This window comes from Lissotriton helveticus, chromosome 6 (genome assembly GCF_964261635.1).
Source record: "Lissotriton helveticus chromosome 6, aLisHel1.1, whole genome shotgun sequence".
In the NCBI taxonomy this organism is placed as follows: Eukaryota; Metazoa; Chordata; class Amphibia; order Caudata; family Salamandridae; genus Lissotriton; species Lissotriton helveticus.
The window spans coordinates 1,838,100,979-1,838,125,988 of record NC_136067.1 but is presented as its reverse complement, the minus strand read 5'-3'; the positions used below and the strand labels follow the sequence as shown (position 1 = coordinate 1,838,125,988).

The following is a 25,010-nucleotide window of genomic DNA, read 5'->3' as shown; positions in this document are numbered from 1 at the left end:
TCCGAACCACCGTGGCAAATCAATCAGAGGCAAGGCAGCCATCTGTCAGAGGGCCTACAGAAAGCAATCATTCCTTCCCTAGGTGCTGGCTGGACAGAAAAAGCCACACATTCCAAACAGCCAAAGCTCCTCCATCAACATTTCCTCAAGTAGGTTAGTGGTGATGTAGCAAGAGGTGAGCGAAGTCACACCCTTATGTCGACCTGTAATCACAACTGGCATTAGAGGGAAAACGTCATCCAAAGACGGAGTAAGTAGAGTATAGAGGAAGAGTTATTGAAGTACGAGTATGCCTATGGACCACTGGTCTTGAGGCAAAGAAGAGAAGGCTTGGGCGAGGCAGGGGTACAGAGCAGCAAAGTTATAATGAATACCATAAGTCTTTGGATGGAATGGAGTGCTCCAGTTACAATTAACGCCGACTAGACATCTTTAGGGGACTACGCAGGAGACTGAAGTGAATCAGTTACAAAACCTTCATTTCCTACACTTATGCAAACTGTGAGGCACGGATATTAGAGTCCTTTTCAAAATAACAGGGCTTGACAGGTCATCTAGGCAGACCTATCCACTCAGTTTGGCTTCTGCTGCAATACAACATATTGTTTTCTAAGATGTGTGACCACCAAATATACTTCTGGCCTCGAACGCATTCAAGATTCAGTGCCGAATCTTGCATTTGATAGCTTGAGGGTTTACAGCATGTCATTAATCACAGGAGGTTCGTGGATTTTGTTCCCAGATACTTTTGGTGCATATGACAATGCGCACTGCTGCTCACCAGCTGTTGTACATAACATTGACTATCTATATATGCAAATTCAGAAAGTGATATATAGCACATACTGAATTAGATAATATCTCTAGGGAGCAGCGATACACCGCGTACTCAAATAGACAGACTGTATAGTGCAGCGTGCTCCTTCACAGCACGGAACTAGCTAGATATCATATGAAAGGTGCAGCAATGCCAGAACAGTATTGGAGGAGGGGAATAACCTTTTGTGAAAGCCACGGACACACAGGTTATAATGCTACAAAACTGGTTTCTCAGGAAGCATACTTGTTCAATGCCTCGGGGCAGGGTCGGTGATCGCTTGCATATGTACAATCCTTCCTCTTTGACACTCCGGACCATAGTGAAAATGCACGACATTTGAAATGTTACTAACATTTGTATAGCACTTGGTACCATTATTATAGCATTACAGGGCATGCTTACGCTGTGCGCTCTTTTGTGCAGACCTGAGAGTACCATCATTTAACTCGGTCTATTTGCTGGTGTTTGGCAGTGTGGGGTCTGTAGAGAAGTTGCGCAATGTTTGGTTTTGTAGTGGTGTGAGTACCTTGGTATGAAAGGAAAAGGAGTTCGACCTTGGAAGCCCTTTGTGGTGTCTTATGTGAATGAGTGGTTGTGACACAGGACAGAGTGCAGCTGCCGCAGTTACCATTAGAGTAACTCCTCTGATTAGACTTACCGTTCGGCATCACCAACAGATAATCAAAGAGATCTGCATGGATTCTGTGGAAGATAATGCAAGTATTAATAGTGTTACTTTTGAAATGCACTGCCCTGTGGTTTGGGATGACGTCTACTGAGTGCATTCAACGCCAGGCAAAAGTGTGGATGGTCCGTAAACTACGCAGCCCCGAATACCAAACCCACACACCTAATTTGTTGTGAAAGACGAGTGTCCACTCACTAAGCGATCATGGTGACCCCTTTTCTGTTGTATGCTTGGTCTTATTTCTGCCTCTGAGGAACTTAATAACGCATAATTGCTTAATATGCTCATCTTGTACAAGGCTTCTCCTATAGTTTATAATGCTATTTCATTTACTTGCATTTATAGTTTAACAATGGTTTATTATTCTTTGATGGTGTATTTCTAGATCATACACTAAACATTCATGAAGTGTGGCATTCAGGGCTCGAGTCCGGGTACCACGCGGGTGGACGGCGTCCCCCCACTTATTTTACCAGGAGCTCGATAACTGGAGCAAATGGAGCCACACATTCACTCTTTGGCCTCTCTGGGACGAGATCGGAGCCCATTCAGAACGCTACTCACACGCTGGCTTCTCAGATGCAATCGCATCTAAGGGGTGAGCAAGGGGAGGCAATGAGTCTGATGGTGCAAGCCACCTTTCGTGACATCACTGCGTCCCCTCGCTTCTTTTTTTAGGCCTTGTGCCCTGGTGGCATTTAAAGAAAGCACAGTGGCCTTGCTAAAATAAGCAAGGGATTTCACATGCTTTCATTCCCAACTCACATCACAGAGTACATTTCTATCAAAATATAGTTGAAAATATTCTATTAAGCATGGTCCCAGCCTCTCAATAAGAGAGAAGCTTCAGACACTCCTGAGAGAGCATCTACGACATACAGTATGAACCAAGGTCAAGTTCACTTATCACCTATCTTGTTCTATGTTGTGAACAGTGACATGATAGACGAGAACCATCCTTGTCCAGGGCAAGCAGCAGACAGGAACTATACAAGCAATGCACAGGCATGTGTGTGCCATCTGGAAAGCTCTTATTTATAGTAAGATTTTGGTGCAAATGTAGGCATTAGCTAGGATTAGAATAGAAAAGATTAAATAAAAAAATGGCTTCAATCTTGGGCCGTGGCCTAGCAACATGGCCAACAGGACATAAGCGCCAGAGCTCCCGGCCGACTCGCAACAAAATCCTTCATCATCCTGAACCCTGACCGCGCATGCCATATGAAAATACTTGTGGGAACCCTCCGCACGCCTGTTAAGGGGTAACCAGGGCTGGACTGGCCCCCATTGTCGGCAAATACATATCGTCACCTGAGGCCTGTGCGGGGACTAGTGGGCAACAGAAGCCACAGAGCCATTTAACAGAGCAGCTGAATGAGCCACGCCCAGCACCGTGATCGACCAGGAGCTGTTGGGGTCGAACTGCTGAACGGTCCTTCCCTTCTCCCTCCACCGAAATCAAGGTGAGGTGGACCCATGCTCGGTGTGCTGCTCCTCCAAACTGAGCGACTGGGGAGAGGCAGCTCCATGGCGAGGGGCCTTGACGGGACACGGCAGTGACAGAGAGGGACCTGTTGCTTGTAACGGCCCCCAGAGGCTCTGCACCCTTCCTGGCAACACAGGACAGCAGTGGATTGCCCCCAGCCACAACGGGGGCTGAGTGCCAGCACCAGCGGGATGCGTCTGGAGGTTTGTGGTGGGGAGTGGTCAGACCCGGCGGGCACCCGACCGACCTTGGGTCATGGGAGTGGCGGCCACAGACTTGCTGGAGGAGCCCCGGTGAGTGGAGGAAGGTGAGGGGCTCCGCTGGATTCTCATGCCCGTGAGTGGACGGAGCGGTGCCCCCCGCAGGAGCCAGCATTATCGGCCCCTGTCCTTAATGAACAAACCACACAACAGCCCAGGGCCCAAGGGTTGTGAGCAACTTCGACGGGCCAGTGGCAGCGCTGCGGATGTGGTGGCCTCCAGAAGTATGTTTTAGTGCAAACCGGAGTGCCGGGATGATCTCACGAGCACAGCACATCAAACAGGAGGCCAGGGATTCCAGGAGCAGCATTAACACGTGGCGCCTGGCTTCCTGGGTGCGTGGATGGTGCCTCTTGCCAGCACACAGAGACCTCAACCTCATGCAGCCTTGGGAGAAGACGCTACAAAGGCCATTGGTACACAAAACATTGTAGCTGACTGGAGCCCTGGACCCATACGCTACACTCTTGCAGTGAATTGACAACCCCAGACCTTAATAATGACGCAAGGGTCCCACCATCTTGAGCTATGGGCCTTGGCAGGACCCAGTGCCCTGACAGAGACACCGAGACGTAGTGGCTGAGGGAACGAGTGACTCAGCTCGCCCCTTCCCAGCTAGGTTCATTGGCAAGGAGACATCCCAGTAAGCAGACGGGCCTCTGGATACCAATGCAAACACACAAGAGCAGTAAGTCTGCATTTGCATGTCATTGAGCCCAGCAAAAGAAAACCTGAGTACGCCAGCACCACTTGGGCCAACAGAGACCTCCCAGAAAGCATAGTGAGGCTGTATTGAAGGCAGGAGTCCCCACAATTGTAGTGCTGTGTTGGCTGTCTCCCCTATATGACTGCGCTATAGAAAGTGCCTTGGCCACCGCTGACTAACATAAAATCATGGGCAAAGACAGAGCTCCACACTCGCACTCCACCGATACCATTACGTAATATACTACACCGCGCCAACAGCCACAGAGATTCACACAGCGGGGGGAGGATAGTGCAGAGAATCTACGGGATGGGGTTCCAGAGCCAATGCAAGCAGAACTTCTGTAAGCTATCCATGGCTCCCGCATGGCATTAGAAACTAAGATAGACGGAGCATCCATCGATTTAAACCTCCTGCGGGTGGACCTAAGAAAGGTGGCAGATGAGGTTGAGATGGCTGAAAGTATCATTACAGCGCTCCAGAGAGAAGTCACAGTCCTCAAACAGCAAGTGGCCCAGATGACCACGGACACAGCAGAATTGGAGCATCTGGTGGAGGACTCAGAGGGTCGCTCCCGTCGGAGTAAACTCTGCATGCTGGGATTTCCGGAGAAAGTCGAGGGCATGGCACTGGAACAATTTCTGGAGAACTGAGTGCAGACTAAAATGAAACCACCAGGACTATCACAATTTGTTGTGGTGGAGAGAGGCCTCAGAGCCTTGGTTCCTCTACAGCCATCAGGCACCCCTCCCAGGGCCATCATTGCCAAAATTCTCAATAACATAAAGCAGGGCTTTTGACATCTCGCAAGGTTTATGTTTTATCTTTGTCGATTTTTAAGGAGTTGTTGCACATCCAAAGGACCACAGAGATGAGACAGTTCTGGCTGCTGGACTGATTCTTCTTGTATGACATACAACCCAACAAGAGGTGTTGTCGACATAGAAAGTGAGGATAGATCAAAGGGTCAGAGGAGTGCAGTTAGTGCTGCACATAAATATTGAAAAATATAGGGTGGAGCAGGGGACCTAGATGGACCCCAAGCCAACTTTTTGTGCAATTGGAGCGGAAACAGAGATGATGAATAGCCTAGGAACAGTCCTGAAGATAGTCCGCAATCCAGGCAAGAGTACATATTGACTGCCAGCATGGTGGAGATGACTAAGCAGAGTTCAGTGAAAAACAGTATCAAAGGCTGCAGATAGATCGAGCAAAATCAGGGCAGTACTGTGCATATCACCAGCAACATTCAATTTTACACAATGGAGACCAACGCAGACTCGATGCTAAGGGAAGGACGTAACCCAGGTTGTGTAGGAACATGCATATTGCTGAATGCCAGAAAGAAAAACAATTGAGCGCTTACTTATATTTCAAGAATTTTGATGGAAAATGAGAGAAGAGAGATGGAATGGAATGGACAGGACTAAGTATATTAGGATCAGTCACAGTTTTTTTTTCAGTTCAATAACAATAGGAGCCTGTTTGGAACTGTGTAGGTGTTATAGATATATTGCAGAGATGTATGAAAACTTTATCTAGCAGAGAGGTAAGTCTGTTAACATAGGCTGGACATGGATCGAAAGATGAGCCTGTTTTGATGTAAAGCAGATATTTAGTGGTCCTGAGAGTAATGCAGGCCAATATACCCATTAAATCAGAGGTGGACAATTGCCAATCCCTCTGGACTCTTACACTTCATCTCTCTTACGTGGCAACAGAAGGTACCTACATAAACCTAATGTGAGCGGTCTGACGGGAAGGATGCCAATCAGGACTTGACCAACCAGCTAATGCACAATTATCTGGTTTATCTAGCAAAATGTGACGGTCTTTGATGTTAAAGGCTGTCAAAAGGCCCATTAAAATAAGAACCACTGACTGCTGTAACGAGGGAGAAATTACCAAACCCAAGAAGGACTGATTGAGTAGTAATCTTCTCAGCCAAGGATAACATTGGTGCAATCTCCTTTCCGACTACCCCCAGTTAGGGATCTAAAGGGGAACAGTGCAGTCCATTTTTATTATGTATGAACAAAAAGAGGAGTATCACCAATGGACCGTGCTGGTCCTAATGGAGTGTGGGGAAAAGAAGATGAAGTCAAAAGGAAGTTGTTCATTTCCTTTTTTTTTTTTTTTTAGAAGACCCCTCACTCACCAACCTAGTTGGTGAAATGCTTCATCATCGGGGTCCCACCCGGACAGCCGAGTGCCATCCGGGTGTGCTGCGACACCTGATTACAGTGGAGCGGGTAATTTTTGTAAGTGTAGTGCAAAAAGTGAGTTAAAAATTGGCGCAGTATACCTTAAAAAAAATCTTTATTCAGAGGTTACTAGACAATAATAAAAACAAAAACAGATATGTGAGTAGGTTAAATTGACCGACTATATCTATGTGCAAGTGTTAGGGTCTACATGTTTCAACCTGTGTTGGAGATTCCCAGGTTTTCGTCAGGACCAAAGTGAAAAAAAGGGGGAACCTGGGCAGTATGCACACGCTAAGGTGCACCCAACCCTAGGCCCTTTTGTCCTAACTGTAAATCACAGTCAGGTGTAATAACATCCAGATTCTGGAGTCAGGAAGAATAAAAACCTGTGGAGAAAACGGACAAGAACAAACATTCAAGTACATGCTTGTTACGTGGTTTTCAAATCTCTGGTGCTTCATGCTATCCCCCAAGTTCATATGGTAATGAGTGAACTAGTATGTTGATGTTGGTTACTCTTGCTTAAATAACAAAGACCATAAATGTGCTTATTGTGTGCAACTATGAAAAGTCACACGGTGCGCACTAGTGACACCTTAATTAAACAGCATCGTGTTTAAAAATTCATATGCACATGTGCCATTCATTCCGTAAATACGCGTGCCATTTACACAATAACAAATAGCACCGGTGTAGTCACATTTAAGATACCACTGACAATCATTCTCAGTTAGTGTCTTTTTTCAATGCTCACAAATCAATGGTGAGCTTCATGCTCGTAACTTATCTCATCAAACAATCGGCATTTTAACAGTAGCGGTCGCTGTGGGGAGAAAAGAGGAAAAAGCTTACTCGAAGATCGAGTTGGTTGTGCCTCATAGGAAACGAGGACAGGCTGGTGTTCCCAGGTCTATCTAAATAGGGAAAGAAAGCGCAGGATTGTGTGCATTAATATAAGGAGGCGCTCTCATGTGAAATGCGGGATCTCAATTCAGGCGGTAAAAACCTAAATGGGTGATGGTACCATCACGACGATAGTTTACTCACTGCGACCGGAACGTGGAGGAGCCCGTTTGCCTATACCCTGTCCTCCGGATCCTCGAGAATGACTCGGCCAGCCGCCTCCGTGTTGTTAAATGGAGGCGACTTCCAGATTGGGCGTGGCTTAGTGGTCACGTGGGAACGTGACGCGGGCGTGTCACGTTGTAAGAATGGTTACCGATTGGTAGATAGGGGCGGTGACACTCATGCTGAGGGGGCGTCACAGTGTAACCATGGTAGTAGTCAAAGCTTCTTAGTAAAAAATCAGAAGAGCCCCTAGTAAGCTATATTCAAGAGATAAAGGGGCGGAAAATCCCAGGAAATTGCCGGTTTGTCAAGGCATGATTTAGGTAAACACTATGAAGGGGATGCTGCAATAAATATGGAGGGGGTAGGGGTGCTGCTGAATAAAACGGAAGCCTCAGACGGCATCACTCCGTGAAAAAAACGATGTTACCCATGTAGATAACAGGGGAAGGGGAGCAGAGGAGTGTATTAAAAAGGGGGGGCGAGTAGTGAGTTAGATACCGCTAGATAAGGAAAAAATACATAATAATGTAGATCCCAGTCAAATGACTGGAATGCAACCCAGATGGCTGTAGTATTTCACAGAGTGAGGAAAGGAGGAGATCATTAACGTTGTAGGACTGTGTTCCACGGGGATGTTATCATTAAGCCCAATTTTGTTAGTAGAGAGCCTATAGATCCAGCGTTGTTCTTTTTGAAAAAGGCGCTGTTGGATTTTTGGTCCAGCCTTAATCTGTTCGATCACTGTCCATTTCAGGTCATTGGTAGTGTGGTTCTTCTCCAGGAAGTGTTCTGTCAACTTTGTCACGGATTTTCTGCATCTTATGGTGCTGCGATGCTCGCAGATTCGGAGTTTGATTTTTCTGCAAGTCATTCCTACGTTTGATAGGTTACAGGGACACTTGATTAAGTACATTACATTCTCACTGTTGCAATTTGTGTGGGTTAGTTGGTTCCACACTTTTCCAGATTCTAGCGCCAGTGTTTTCGTGTTGTTAGTGAGGTGGCATACACTGCAGTTGCCTCATTGGAAATGGCCCACCACCTTTGGGAGACCCCAGGCCATAGTGATCGTTTGCGTGGTCTCTCGACTGGTGTTTCTGGGGTGTGTATTTACAAGTGAGTCTTGTATACTGCGTGATCTTTTGAAGGAGAAAAGAGGTTTTTCCCAATGTAAGTTCCCTGTGTTTCGGATAGACCAATGTTTGTTGACAGACTTAGTCATCATATTAGATGCCGTATTATAAGTGGTAACACAAGTGAGAGGAATGTCATTCTGTGTGTGTGTAGATTCTTCGAGGAGCGCATCCCTGGGTTGTTTCCGTGCTCGTTTTTGGCATTTTTTTAGGATATGTTCTGGATAGCCTCTGGAGGACAATTTCTCAGTAAGATTAGTTGCCTGGGTGCGGTAGTCACTGGTTTTGCTACAATTGCGACGGAGTCTCAGGTACTGTCCATAGGGTAGATTTTCCCTGAGTGGTCTAGGGTGGAAACTATGAAACCTAAGTAGGGTGTTTCTCGCACTGGGTTTTTGATAGGTGTTTGTTATCAGGTGACCATTTTCCTTTGTTATAGTAATGTCCAGAAAGATCATTTTTTCAGAGTCAATTGTGTTTGTAAACCTCAGGTTTGGATCACAAGTGTTGATCCAGTTGGTGAATTCTATAAGTGTTGTGAGTGGTCCCTGCCAGATGGCAAGGACGTCGTCTATATACATTTTCTAAAAGACGACATTTGAGGAAAAAGGATTATGATTACTCAATATAAACTTTTTCTCAAAATCATGCACTTAGAGCCCAGCCACACTAGGGGCAAATATACTGCCCATAGAGGTCCCTCCTGTTTGGAGGTAGAGTGTGCCCTCGAACTCGAAGTAGTTCTTCTTAAGTGTTAGCCTAGCACATTCTAGGATGAAGGTCTTAGATTCTAGCGCCAGTGTTTTCGTGTTGTTAGTGAGGTGGCATACACTGCAGTTGCCGCATTGGAAATGGCCCACCACCTTTGGGAGACCCCAGGCCATAGTGATCGTTTGCGTGGTCTCTCAATTGGTGTTTCTGGGGCGTGTATTTACAAGTGAGTCTTTTATACTGCGTGATCTTTTGAAGGAGGAAAGAGGTTTTTCCCAATGTAAGTTCCCTGTGTTTAGGATAGACCAATGTTTGTTGACGGACTTAGTCATCATATTAGATGCCGTATTATAAGTGGTAACAGAAGTGAGAGGAATGTCATTCTCTGTGTGTGTAGCTCAGGCGGGAGCAAGACACAGCAGAGCCTAGTAACGAATCTGTCAAAAAGACCACTCACCCCTGTTGAAGAGAGGGTCCTAAACAAAGGCCTTGTCTTCGTGCCCACTGCTCGATTGGAAAATTCCAACTCCATTGTGAACTGGCCGCTTTCTTCAGGAAATTGCGACTCAAGGTTTTTTCGAAAAACAGGGTGACCCCTCACCTAATGACAACCAGAACGAAACAGACCTACGTGTTAAATCTACTTTTACGCCCCCTCCACACACAATTCCTGTTGAGATACAAACATTCGAACAGGCGGTTTATAACGACATCGAAAACCTGCCAACTACCTCTACCTTTCAGAATATGAGTAGAGAAGAAAATACCGCACTGGTGAACCTGAAGTCATGTGATACCATCATTATAAAGCCTGCCGACAAAGGTAGGGGGTTGGTAGTCTTAGATAAAGAAGCATATCAAACTGAATGCCGACGTTTGCTGTCAGACAACAGGAACTACAGACTTCTTCCATCTGACCCGACAAAAGATCTAAGATCAGAAATAAGGAACCTGGTTGACCATGCCGAGACAAGGGGATATATCTCTAAACAAGAAGCGGGCTTTCTATGTAACAGTGAGGGTAGGACCCCGTACTTTTACATCTTGCCCAAGATGCATAAGGGCAAAATCCCACCACCAGGAAGACCCATCGTATCCGGGATTGACTCCCTCCTGGAACCCTTGTCCCGCTTTTGCAATTTCTTTTTCAAGACACTGGTGCAAGGTACCTCCACTTACCTCCAGGATACCAAGAGCCTGCTGAGAATCCTGAAAGATCTTACCATAGTTGCAAACACCATTCTGTTCAGCTTTGATATCAAAAGATTTTACACCACTATACCACAAGATGACACACTGAGAGTCCTGGAAAAAACCTTGAATGAAACAACCTGGGAGTATAACACACCTAAGACCTTCATCCTAGAATGTGCTAGGCTAGCACTTAAGAAGAACTACTTCGAGTTCGAGGGCACACTCTACCTCCAAACAGGAGGGACCTCTATGGGCAGTATTTTTGCCCCTAGTGTGGCCGGGCTCTACGTGCATGATTTTGAGAAAAAGTTTATATTGAGTAATCATAATCCTTTTTCCTCAAATGTCGTCTTTTAGAAAATGTATATAGACGACGTCCTTGCCATCTGGCAGGGACCACTCACAACACTTATAGAATTCACCAACTGGATCAACACTTGTGATCCAAACCTGAGGTTTACAAACACAATAGACTCTGAAAAAATGATCTTTCTGGACATTACTATAACAAAGGAAAATGGTCACCTGATAACAAACACCTATCAAAAACCCAGTGCGAGAAACAACCTACTTAGGTTTGATAGTTTCCACCCTAGACCATTCAGGGAAAATCTACCCTATGGACAGTACCGGAGACTCCGTCGCAATTGTATCAAAAACAGTGACTACCGCACCCAGGCAACTAATCTTACTGAGAAATTGTCCTCCAGAGGCTATCCAGAACATATCCTAAAAAAATGCCAAAAACGAGCACGGAAACAACCCAGGGATGCGCTCCTTGAAGAATCTACACACACACAGAATGACATTCCTCTCACTTGTGTTACCACTTATAATACGGCATCTAATATGATGACTAAGTCCGTCAACAAACATTGGTCTATCCTAAACACAGGGAACTTACATTGGGAAAAACCTCTTTTCTCCTTCAAAAGATCACGCAGTATAAAAGACTCACTTGTAAATACAAGTCCCATGAAACACCAATCGAGAGACCACGCAAACGATCACTATGGCCTGGGGTCTCCCAAAGGTGGTGGGCCATTTCCAATGCGGCAACTGCAGTATATGTCACCTCACTAACACGAAAACACTGGCGCTAGAATCTGGAAAAGTATGGAACCAACTAACCCACACAAATTGCAACAGTGAGAATGTAGTGTACTTAATCAAGTGTCCCTGTAACCTATCATACGTAGGAATGACTTGCAGAAAAATCAAACTCAGAATCTCCGAGCAATGCAGCACCATAAGATGCAGAAAATCCGTGACAAAGTTGACAGAACACTTCCTGGAGAAGAACCACATTACCAATGACCTGAAACGGACAGTGATCGAACAGATTAAGGCTGGACCAAAAATCCAACAGCGCCTTTTTGAAAAAGAACAACGCTGGATCTATAGGCTCTCTACTAACAAAATTGGGCTTAATTATAACATCCCGTGGAACACAGTCCTACAACGTTAATGATCTCCTCCTTTCCTCACTTTGTGAAATACTACAGCCATCTGGGTTGCATTCCAGTCATTTGACTGGGATCTACATTAATATGTATTTTTTCCTTATCTAGAGGTATCTAACTCACTACCCGCCCCCCTCCCCCCTTTTTAAATACCCTCCTCTGCTCCCCTTCCCATGTTATCTACATGGGCAACATCTTTTTTTTCACGGAGTGATGCCGCCTGAGGCTTCCATTTTATTCAGCAGCACCCATACCCCCTCCTTATTTATTGCAGCATCCTCTTCATGGTGTTTGCCTAAATCATGCCTTGACAAACCGGCAATTTCCTGGGATTTTCCGCCCCTTTATCTCTTGAATATAGCTTACTAGGGGCTCTTCCGATTTTTACTAAGAAGCTTTGACTACTACCATGGAAACACTGTGACGCCCACCTCCCCCATCTACTTATCGGTAACCATTCTTACAACGTGACGCGCCCGCGTCACGTTCCCATGTGACCACTAAGCCACGCCCAATCAGGAAGTCGCCTCCATTTAACAACACGGAGGCGGCTGGCCGAGTTATCCTTGAGGATCCGGAGGACAGGGTATAGGCAAACGGCCTCCTCCACGTTCCGGTCGCAGTGAGTAAACTATCGTCATGATGGTACCATCACCCATTTAGGTTTTTACCGCCTGAATCGAGATCCCGCATTTCACATGAGGGCGCCTCCTTACATTAAGGCACACAATCCTGCGCTTTCTTTCCCTATTCAGATAGATCTGGGAACACCAGCCTGTCCTCGTTTCCTTTGAGGCGCGACCAACTCGATCTTCGAGTAAGCTTTTTCCTCTTTTCTCCCCACAGCGACCGCTACTTTTAAAATGCCGATTGTTTGATGAGATAAGTTACGAGCATGAAGCTCACCATTGATTTGTGAGCATTGATAAAAGCCACTAACTGAGAATGATTGTCAGTGGTATCTTAAATGTGACTACACCGGTGCTATTTGTTATTGTGTAAATGGCACGTGTATTTACAGAATGAATGGCACATGTGCAGATGAATTTTTAAACACGATGCTGTTTAATTAAGGTGTCACTAGTGCGCACCGTGTGACTTTTCATAGTTACACACAATATGCACATTTAAGGTCTTTGCTATTTATGCAAGAGTAACCAACATCAACATACTAGTTCACTCATTACCATATGAACTTCGGGGATAGCATGAAGCACCAGAGATTTGAAAACCACGTAACAGGCATGTACTTGAATGTTTATTCTTGTCCGTTTTCTCCACAGGTTTTATTCTTCCTGACTCCAGAATCTGGATGTTATTACACCTGACTGTGATTTACAGTTAGGACAAAAGGGCCTAGGGTTGGGTGCACCTTAGCGTGTGCATACTGCCCAGGTTCCCCCTTTTTTTCACTTTTGTCCTGACGAAAACCTGGGAATCTCCAACACAGGTTGAAACATGTAGACCCTAACACTTGCACATAGATATAGTCGGTCAATTTAACCTACTCACATATCTGTATTTGTTTTTATTATTGTCCAGTAACCTCTGAATTAAGTTTTTTTTTAAGGTATACTGCGCCAATTTTTAACTCACTTTTTGCACTACACTCACAAAAGTTACCCGCTCCACTGTAATCAGGTGTCACAGCACACCCGGATGGCACTCGGCTGTCAGGGTGGGACCCCGATGATGAAGCATGTCACCAACTAGGTTGGTGAGTGAGGGGTCTTCTAAAAAAGGAACAACTTCCTTTTGACTTCATCCTCCTTTCCCCACAGTCCATTAGGACCACCACGGTCCATTGGTGATACTTCTCTTTTTGTTCATACATATCTAGGTCTAGGGGACCAGGAGTACCTCCCCTCCACAACGTGGAAACACCCTTACTCTCTCCTTGTTTTTTACGTCCATTTTTATTAGCCAGAACTTAGCAACTTCCACAGACATGGAGAACTACTCCAATAGAACCTTTTTGGTGAACATGTTGCAGAGACAGTACATAAGTCAGAGGCTGAGAAATGGTTGTCTTCTCCCCAACTTTACCAATCATCTCTGCATAGAACATCTCCAGATCCATCACTAAAGTTTGTGAAGGTAAAAGCATTGTACTCAGGCAGGCTATTTGGGAAAGCCTTCTAAAAACGTTAAACAGATTGCTTTTTTCCCCTAATTGTCCCCTTCCACAAATGCAATTAGCTCCTGCAACACGCCTACTTGTCTACTACGGTGCCAAATAATCTCACTCTTCTCTTTAATTTCTTGCAAACCATCTTAGCTGATAAACTGCTTTTCTGTGTACTACACTGATTTCCCACTCTTACTTAGAAATCCGAACATCTTCAGTGAAGCATCTGCTTAAAAAAACACCAATGGAGGAGGTCCATATTTTGTTTTAAGTCCACAGATACCATATGTTTATCAGCGCTTCTAAATTTCTAAATGGTCCGTTGAAAAAAAGTGTCATATAAGAGGGGACAATGGTAAGAGTGTGAAAGATGAGGGCAAGAAGATAGGGAGTTTAAATAAAAAAGTAGGTGGAAGTGATGAAGCAAAGCTTCGCATATTTTGCGGCTTGCCGAAATCAAGAACCTCATTTATGTGTAATAAGGTAACCCGTGTATGTTTTACTAACGTTTATATTAAGTTTGAGTAAAGTTTGAGACGCTTGCCTATGTGTATTTCTAATGAAATTAATCCATGTCCTCTAAAAATGGCCGCCGCTTGTATTTTAGTTACTGCGCATGCGTCAGCCACACTCACGTGTCCTGACGCGTCTGCAGAAGTGGAGGGAAAGTTATGCGCATGCGTAATTCATAGCTGTGCTTATCATGTGGTACTGCTCGTGCCACTGCTCTTGTATTTCGTCTAAATGTAGCTAACATTTAAATTGCATAAGTTTATTTCTTGATGATGAGTTAAAAGTACAAACCCTGCGATGTGTTTTCATAATGACATTATTATGTATTAATTTGTTTTCGCTTACTTTTCATGTACCGCGGGCAATGGGGGTCTGAGTGAGAGGAGAGCCATATTGGAGGTCCCTTCTGCGCCTGTGCGACATTCGGCAGCACGAGGGACCTTGGCTGATGGAACATAGCCAGCTGGCAGTGATGGGCGAGATGCTCCTGAGAAAGTCACCTCTGCCCTGCGAGAACAGCGAATGTGGCTTCTTATATGTTACATTGTATCGATGTGCTACTGTTAGTTCATGGGAACCCAAACATGCTAGGCGGTCCCAAAATATGTAAATGAAGGCTTCAAATCGTATATTGTGATTGGTGTGTTACCCAAATCCTACCTTAGGACCAATCGAAATTGAGGGATTCTGACACTTTGCAACATTGGGGGGTGGTACACTGTCCCAAAACTGTATATCTACCCTGGGTTCACCTAGTGAACCGTCCGACTTGTCTGGTTTAGCTGACCTGTCACTGACCCAACGCACTCAATAGGTGACTGAAAATACAGAGAGCTGCGGAGCACTCTGTCCGAATTTGACCATAGACTAAGGTTTTACTGAACCTTAAAGTGCTGGCAAGGCACTTAGCTGGGAGTTCGCTGACCCAATCGGGGTCTTGATCTATATCTGCAGAGCGGGTGGAGCGCAGGCGTTGCTTCCTAACTGTGGGTTCCGGTCCTGTCCTGAAGAGGGTCCTGTCCTGAGGGTTTGCTGTCCTGTCCTGAGGTCCTGTCCTGACTCTTATTCCGAGGGTATCCTGTCCTGTCCTGGGTGTCCATTCTGCACCTGCTGTCCTTTGAGGGGTATCCTTCCTTGAGGGTTTCCTGACTTTAACTGACCCGTGGCCAGGGTTTGGTTTCCACACCTTTCTAGGTAAATACTGCTCCGAAATCTCTTGAAATTCTTGCACCTTCTGAATTTCTAACTTTTGCTTCAATAAAGTTCAACATTGCAAATGTGATATTTTCCATGCCTTTCCGCAACTATTGAAAGTCATTTAAATTTTGCAAAGTTATTTCTATGTCTTCTCATTTGTTAGAAATTATATTTTGCATAGCAGTGTGTCATTTCCTGATATGGTCTAGAACTTCGTTGCCTAGGTTGTTCAAAGGCCCTTTCACCTTAAGTGAAGCGTGTTATTCATTATAAGTTCTTCTATAATCACACACACTTAGTCTATCACTGTTTTAGATAATACTGACTTGCATAAGTATCTTTTCTCGTTACATTTTATTAGTACTTTGATGATTACTCTGCCATTATTTCTTTATGCATATGTGATTTACATTATCTTGGTTATTGATTGCCTTATTTTACTGTATCTCATGCAAGAAAATACTGAACTTTAGATAAACATTTTAAAACTTCCAGTTGTCCGTGGTCATTTACACAGTATTTGAATATTATTGGTTGGGTTTGTATTTTGTTGCCTTTCCTTTACAGCTAGCTCCCTGATTCATTGTGGTCATTAGGCACCTGCATCGGTGGATGGTAAGTCGGGTGCACTGAGAATTGGTAGCAGGGAACACACACACACCAAATTGGTAGAGCTCGTGAAGTCACCTGATCGATGTATATGGTGATTTGAAAAGTATATGGGCCCTGAAGCCGGAAACGGCGAAAACTATTGGTCGGGTGGCCTCGCGCGCTCTATCAGAAGCAGAAAGGTAGAAAAGAGAGGTTACTACAATTTACCTTTTCCTGAAGTTACATCAAACACTGCACCCTTCACTGCCATGTAAATAGGCTGGTCATCCTGTGAATGAGAAAGAAAATAGGTAAGTTAAGGTTTACAATATAATTTTTAGTGGACATTAGGGTGGCTGGTATTTTTTCTAATTGTGACTTTTTATACAACCATAGGAGAGTTGCACACGTTCTGGTGCTCAGAAAAAATACGATCACCAATGACTTAGATTAGAACGCAATCTGCACCACACTAAAATAACATTACCAAGCACAGCCTCTCCAGACATCTCATAACTTGAAACCCCTTGCAAATGGGGACACACATATATTTGTATCCATTCTTTTTGTACAAATTGCCTTTTCAGACCATGAATTCAAATAGAGATTTTTGAATGCTGAAAATGCAGTTGCAGTTTTTCTTTTCTCTTTACCTTCCTCTCCCTCTCTACTGCCTGTGATTAAGTTAGAAATAAATGTTTATTACATCAGAGGGCAAAGGAGTTAATTGGTTGAATTTGGAAACTAATCCTCAACGAATGCAAGTATAGCGTATACCCTTACTAAATAGTTTGGCATTTGGTTGACAATTCCACAGAAAATCAGGATCCAAGGTGGCTTCCTTTTTAGGTCGCGCCTGCGATTGCAGGGGCGAAAGCCCCTGCTGTCGCAAAGCGATCTATTGCAATCATTTCAGCCATTTTCCCGTTCAAGGACTAGGCAGAGACAACAGACTGTCACGAGCACGCAGCCGGCCGGGATCGGATCAGGTCACGCGCTCCGATCCCGGCCGGCTGTTCACAACACATGCACACATGCACACGCAGGCACAGGCAGGGACACACACACACAGGCAGGCACACACGCAGGCACAGGCAGGCACACACGCAGGCACACACAACACACACACACACACAGACAGACGCACGCACACACATCCCCCTCCCCCCAACTCACCGGGCTCTTTTAGTGCATTCTCGATCCTCGATCTCCCTCTGCAGGCCAGCGCTGGTCTTCACCCGGGCCCCCTCCTGGGACCCGGGACTTCAGATGCCACACTCCGCCCTCTCACGCTCAGCCCGGGCTGCTTGCGGTTTGGTAGGTGAGTGATGAAACCTCGTCCTGCAGCCTGTGAGCGGATCGAGGGCTGTCCTGGCATTTCCAGCAGTGGGGGTCGGTTCTCCCCGAGTGCTGCTCTCAGCAGTTGGCCAGCGGTGTTGTAATTAGACCCCGCCCCGCGGACTGCTGAGCGCTCCAGAAGGAGTTTCTTGGTTTGCTTCACGTAGCATAATCGTGCGTCAGGTGGCAGTTTAAGACTTATGAAGTGACTCCACGCGACTGCCTCTCTGGAATGACGTCTCGCGGCAGTTGTGTCGTCACGAGGCAGCAGTTAACGTTATGAAGTGAAGTACAGCAACTGTTGGTGTTGCGAAGTGCGGTGGCGCAGCAGCTGTTTGAGTTCCAGTCTTCGGGCTCGCCCTGCCCCGAGCGGCGGAGGCAGCTCCGCGAGAGGAAGGAGCACGCGCCGCCCCGCCCCCGGCTGCCAGCAGCAGCTGCACGCGCTGCGCCTCGCTCTGCACAGGCTCCCTCAGCCCCAGCCGCTGCTCGGCTTCCCCGGCCGCCCCCATGTACGGATCGGACAAGCCCGTCCTGAACATGATGGACTATGGATTCAGGGTTCCGGCGCCCAGCGGAGACTTTAGCCCCTTCAGCGCTAGCATTCCGGCCACCAAAGTAGAGCTGACTGTTTCCTGCAGGTGAGTGTCCAGACTGGGCATAGGGAAGCATTCACGAGCAGTCTGGGAATATATGTGTGTACACGCTTTGGCTTGAGAGGTGGGTTCCATTGGACCATAAGTAGCGCTTTAACCATTATACTCAGACAGGCACGGGTGCTGTCACTAATGTGTTTAATGCAGGTTTGTTGTCACTGGGGAAAGATAGCGGTTCCTAACACAGGAATCCACTAATTAGGACGTGGTTGCAGTCACCAAAGAAGGATTGTACACACTAAGGCAGGTTCGCTGACATGGACACGATTGCATTCTAGCAGAATTATAGTAACTAAGGGAGGTTTGCTGTCACTGACAAAAAAGTGCATTCGCTTTGTTTTCTGTACTAAAGTTAAACTAGAACGTCGGGCACTAAAGCAGGTATGTTTTCACTTTAACAAGACTGACTGCAGTTTCTCTGGATTTCACTTATTAACTCAGGATTAATACACGATTACGGTCACTCTGGCAGAACTGCGTCCCCTGAATCAGGATCACACTCACTAACAAGATTGTGGTCACTCTTGGCAGTAGAAGTACTGCTACTCTCACAAAATTGCTACCACTCTGGTAGTATTGCAGGCGAACAAGTAGGGTCGATGATTGTGGAGTAGGATTGCCATCAGTGAGGCTGATCCAAGTCACTCCGACAGGACTATCCTCACCCAGGCAGGGCCGCAGTCAGAACCATATCTTCCTGAAAGTCTCCAAATCGCTATCCTACTGTTGCATTTGTTCGAAGTTTTTGAGCGTGCTTGCTGCCTGGCTTGTTCTATCTATATATTTTGTTTACCATAGAGTGCATGTATATGCTTCTTTTCTCTGGTCAGCTTGAGGGATCCTTTCTCCTGTTACTCGGGAGCATCTCTAGCTGCTCCTTGTTTGAACCATGAACACCGGGGCGTTATTATTACAGTAACCGGGGGAGGATTGCAGCCTCTCGTACAGGGCTGTAGTCACTCAGCCAGACTCGGTGCCTCAAACCACATTGCACTCACTTGGGTAGGATAGGACTCACTGTGGCAGGGTTGCAGTCACTGATGCAGACAGGTAGCTCCGCAGACGGTAGTGCAGTTGTTTTGAGGCACGGATTGCACAGGAATCTTTATGGGAGTGCATTCATTCTTTGACAGAGCTGTTGACCTCTAGGGCCCTACAGATCATCTGAGGAGGGGTTACGTTTTCTCAGCCAGGATTACATTCCTAAAAACGGGATGCCCCGCTGTTGTTTTTAGAGATCGGTTCTGACGTGAAACCCTAAATTAGCAGCACTGCCCGAAGACGCAGATTATTTACTCCCAAGAGCGAGCAAGCGCTAGATATCGAATACTCCATAAAATGGATCATTCATGGCGGGGTGGGGAAGAGAAGGCGGGCGTGACAGTCTCCATGCCTCATTCAGCTTGATGCCCCTTCTGCGGCACCTGGACCAACGAAAGCGCTGCCATGCTGTACTAATGGCAGGCTGGCAGGCTGTTTGCTATATAGATGCTAAAAACATTGACCCTGTCCTTAGAAACCCTGGAACTATTGCTAGTGAGGATTATCAATATTCAGTCCCTAGTGCACAGACTATCGAAAGTGCTTTGATGCTGAACAGTTTCATTTTGTTTGTGCGCTATATACTCGCTAAATAACAGCAGCATTGTGGTCAGAAGCTCCGAGACAGCTAATAAAACGAACCTGTCTTCGCTTTCATTGTGGATAGGAGTGTGAACAGGTTTGCAGTTTTTAACCGCTCATCACCTGTTGTGACTTGAATGATCGGAGCAGATGTGCTGCCGTCTACAAACTGACTGCTGTGCACGTTGGAGGAAACCCCTGGCACCCCATCTTGTCCTCAATGGATGCACATTTTTTTTATTGTTGCCTAATCGTTTATAGTTTTTGTTTCCAAGAGTCGACTAGCATATTCATAAGAATCCTGCTAATGCACATTTTCTTCTAAATGTTGTAATTGGGGTTTACCAGGGAGGGAAAGACTATCGTGATTGTACTTAAGATATGTGTTTCGTGTACACCATTATTCACGCTTGGAGGGAAGCGGGCTTCGCCTTAACACAAGTGATGTCACCTTTTCCACCTTGCATGGATTCAGTATACATTTTTATATGGCAGAATAACATCTGTCGTTCGTTGAACGAGATCTATGTACGTACGTAAATCTGTCAGTCTGGGGGATAAACAAGAGAACGCTTCAGTGATGGTGGTTGGTCGAGGATATTAAGGCGATTCGTATACATATTTTACAGTTCCAAACTATATAATTACAATAGTAAGTTTGTTGTAAATTATTGCAAAGGATGGATTGTCATATTAATGTTGAATACCCCACATTCACACCTTTAAGTAACGGTATGTTCGCTTCCTTTTTGTTGCAATGCTGATATTGACTCATCCAATCTAAGTGCTAATATTTCTGTATCTGAATACTGTCATTTACTTTCTAGGTTCAGTGGCTGTGAGATAAAGCAGACAGCGGTAGTGGTCATGTTTAATTGCCTGTGTTGGGTGGCATGGTATTGAAGTATTAATAGCCCTATTAGCCATATGCTGCTGGGCACAAACAGCTGATATTTGCCCTATTCTCATTTTGATTCCTCACATTTATCCCATATTAGTGGGCTGATAACTAAGATTTAAAGCTCTGTACAGCAGGCTTTAATGCTGAGAATTCCTTGAGTAGAAGCAACTGATGTGTAATTATTAGTCTGGTGACCTTGATGCGCCTCAGAGCTATTTTCACGAACAGTATCACTAATCTTTCAGTAGGTATACCATAAGTAGGAGAGGAAATTAGCATCTATCTAACTGCTGCCCTCCAACAGCAATGACATGAGCTTGAGAACACCAAAGTGATGGATGAAAATGCTTGAATTAAACTGAACCACTGGTAATTACTATGTGTGCTCTACTTTCCATATTTCTTTAGCTCGTTTGTACTAATCCAGACAAAAACCAACCACATGCACATTTTTTTGTGAACAAACATCCCCTGGCCTCTTTGTTGTCAGTCCATACCGAACTGATAACCCATTTTAACCAGAACACAAGCAACCTTTGATGCTTTTGGCCTGAGCCAGAGACCATTATCTAAACTGCTGCCTGTGACCAGATTTTTCTTAATACAATGTGGACCGTTAAGAATATCCTTTCAAAGGTGTGTTAATAACACCTAGCCTACTTACTGGGGCAGTAAATATGTTTGTTTGCCTAGTATGTTTAAAGATACAGGTCTCATTCTTTGTATGTAAGTGTGGTTACATGAAAGGCTCTTGTGACTATGCTTGAGATGCGCTTGTCCCACACTGACCTACTTGTCCAAGTGAGGCCATTTGACCAGTTCTTACACTAGCTCTATAAGCTCGCAGCCTTACTTTGTGAAACTACCAGTACTGGAAGGATAACAAAGGAGATCTATCTAACACCTAGTGTGTCTTAAAGTATTCTCCAGTACATAGTACATGGGACCTCGGAATTTCCTTTTTATATCTATAAATTACATTTACTATGATATTGGACTCTGCTACTACTAGATTAGTCAAATTACTCAAAATTCCTAATGGAGCCTGAATATTATCTTAGCCTTGAAAAAGCTGTTGACCTTCACACTATCATATAGGGTGAAACACGTGTTGGCTGACAATTGGAATAGTAAATAGCCACAAAATTTGGATCTAAGGATTTTTTTGTTAATCTGAGTACAGTTTACAACTTGTATGGTAGAAAGGTTCATGAAGACATTAATAATATTACGAGAAACATCCAATGATAACTGTTTTGCTCTCTGTAAATGAACCTTTACACCTTTGAGAGAATAATACATAAAGCAGGAAGATTTTGGTAGAAGCATTTGTCATAGGATCAAATAGTATCATTTGTGCCGACCTGCAAGAGTGCACATTTGAAAAACGTGATCAAAAAGAATAATGCTCAAAGGGATCTCAAATGAACAATAATGATCATTTGGACACGAATTATGAATATTAGAGCTTAACATAGTGCACTATCTCTGTACAAGAGAATAAAAAAGTCCATGTAGACATAAGGTCAAAGTGCACAGTATTGTGGAAATTGGCTAGTTGCACTCTTGTCACACGTTTTGATGCTCAGAGGGCTAATAAGATGTAAACTATTCAGCCCTAATTGTTTTTATTTCACTGCTCACCACTAGATATTTAGAAATATTTAATTTGACACTCATGAGCTTGATGCTCAGATGTAGAGTTAGCACTGTAGATGCACACATATGTATATACTGCTAGAGTTTGTAAGTAGTTCATAGTACCACAGGAATACAACTTTGCTGGCATCTGATTTGTTATTAGGCTTGTTAGTCCCGCCTTAGTACCGCGTTGTCTTAATTTTTAACCTCACATGAGGACTGGCCCTTTTACTTCAGTTGTTACACAGTACTACTCCTTTAGTCTTTAAGCACTATTTTGTTTGAGGAGTTTCTCTTATTGCATGTGGCAGGAGGGTCTCTCTTGCGTTGTTGTGACCACCGGCTTGTTTATTTAACTCGTAGCAAACAGGGAGCTCTTCAGGGGCCATGGGAGACAGAAGGGGGGCAATTCAGCGATTCCTTCAAGCATTTGGAATGCAATAGTTCTCGCATTTGCAAGAGTTTAAGCTATTGGCATTGTAAATGACTGCCTTTTATTTATGTTTTAAAAAACAATATATAAATAAAAGGCATTGCCATTAACAATGCCAATAGCTCAAACTTGTGAAAATGCGCGACCTATTGCATTGCAGATGCTTGTTTTTTTATTTAAACATGCTGCCATATTGCTTTGCTTTTACTATCAGTAGCTAAAAGAACTGGAAGCTGGCCCTGCTTCTCATCTGCCAGGCTGAACTTCAAACTCAATTTCAGATACAAAATCACATGCTTTTAGTCACTCAAAAATCAAATTCTGAAGATTCCTACTTTTGGTCTGATATGGAATAAAGGCCCAACAACTTCACAAACAATGACAGAGCATGGGATGACAAAAGGAGTATTCGCTCAAATTAAATTCTATTGCACCCGGCAATTGAATATTTTTTTTCTCAGTTGTTTGAAAATTCGTCTCCCATTCACTACGAATGATTTTGAGGAATAACTGTGAAAACATAGCCCTTCAGTTAGGCTTACTTTCTGGACATTTTATTAGAATACCATCTTTCTCATATTTCATGACAGTTCAGACTTCAAGGGGAGCACAGACAGAAAGAAAGCATGCCGGTAGATACATATCAACCTTAATACCAAAGCTTCCCAATGAACTTACCTGGCAGGCTCATTTCAAATAAGCAGTCTGTTTGAGCAAGACTTTTTGTGTGAGGTCTTGATGTGCCCCCACCCCCCCTTCTCAAATAAGAGGATCTCCTTCCAGTGTGCCATCAATGTGTGCCATCACTCCAACCTTACTTCTGCCATCATTAAATGATCTGCTCCCAGTTATCTTTAGGTATCACCTTGTTTCAGGACACCTTGCACCGATAGTCCAGAGAGTACCCCAACCTCCCCTTAACCTATCAACTACCAAACTCAACATTCTGAAGAACAATCACCAGTGTTCCCAGTGTCCTGTTTCATAGTCAGGAGGTCATGAACTCCTTATTTCATGTTTTCTTAATCCTTGCTTTGCTCACTTGGGTTGGCATTTAGCTTCTTCCATTTTTCCAGTGAGTAATCCATAAGGGTCGTATCTACCACCTTCAACACTCCCAAAAGGACTGAAATGAACTTGACCATCAATTTGAATAGGAACTCCACAATGGCATTTTGACCTTTGCCTCAACATACAACCTATTGCAACACCTTTTGCAATTCAGTCTTGTTATGAAGCACCTCAACAATCTTGTTCTACAGGCACATTTGTTCACTTCAAGATGTCTACCACAGTAAGGGTTAAAATGGAATTGACAGAGTAACAAAGGATTTCAAGAAATCCTCTTTACCAAACCTTTTTACTACTGGGCCCAACCACTGACCGTCAGAGTCTAGGGCCTACCTGAGCCACTAGGGCTCAGTAAAGTCATATCTGTGAAGCACCATCTCAGCTGCCATCATTCTTGCATGCCTTCCTGCGACAGCTCTGTTTTGATGAAATAAGCTACTCCGCGATGAAGGGACAATTCATCATTCCATCACAATTAAAGCGTGATCCCACAGTGCCAGTCAGCTTGCCAAAACACAGCTGTAAAACATACTGCTCAGAACATAACACTGATCATTAATTCACCTCCCATGCCCACACAACAACGTTCTAAGAGGTCTTAGGGACATACACGTCCCTCAGCACCACAGGTGCTAAGACCATTAATCCTGGATCAATCCAAGCTCACCCAGGACAATTTCCCATCTTCTCCCCAATCACTGTGGTTTGTTGTTGGTTCTCACAATGGCCCTACCCAGTTACCATAGAAGATTTAAGTCCAGTACATAATGGCAACACAAGTGCTCGTTTGGCTGACACCCAGGAGGCTTGAAGAAATCCTGCACACTTCTGTCCATAGCATCAAACAAAAGGAAAAAAGATTTTCCAGCCAACGATAAAGGCGAATGTGGCCCTGTTTTCCTTGACAAACTCTAGTCAAAGTTACTGCCAGGATCAATTCAAATTAGATTACGGGAGCAGTCAGCAGTTAAGCCAAATCCATTTAGCACACAGCATCTATAGGACTTTGTGCAAAGCATAAGTTGACGAAACAATGTACATACAATACATTATGTGTATAGAAAAGGTCATGTGGTATGGCTTTGGAAGGGGAATCAAAGTCTAAGTAAGAAAGAAAGTGCGCAGTTATGGTGAGTAATAAATAGAAGAAAGAACTGGGAGTTGGATAAGATGGTGTGTAGC

At 44.6% G+C, this 25,010-nt stretch overlaps 1 protein-coding gene across 1 annotated transcript in view; it reads right to left on the bottom strand.

Moving 5' to 3' along the window:
* The window catches only part of NENF (neudesin neurotrophic factor), a 64,610-nt gene that overhangs the window by 14,616 nt on the left and 24,984 nt on the right, over positions 1 to 25,010 (bottom strand). Inside the window, exon 2 of the mRNA XM_078649747.1 lies at positions 16,397 to 16,457. Within this exon, the coding sequence (XP_078505873.1) occupies positions 16,397 to 16,457 (61 nt within the window). The remainder of the gene's footprint in view (positions 1 to 16,396; positions 16,458 to 25,010) is intronic.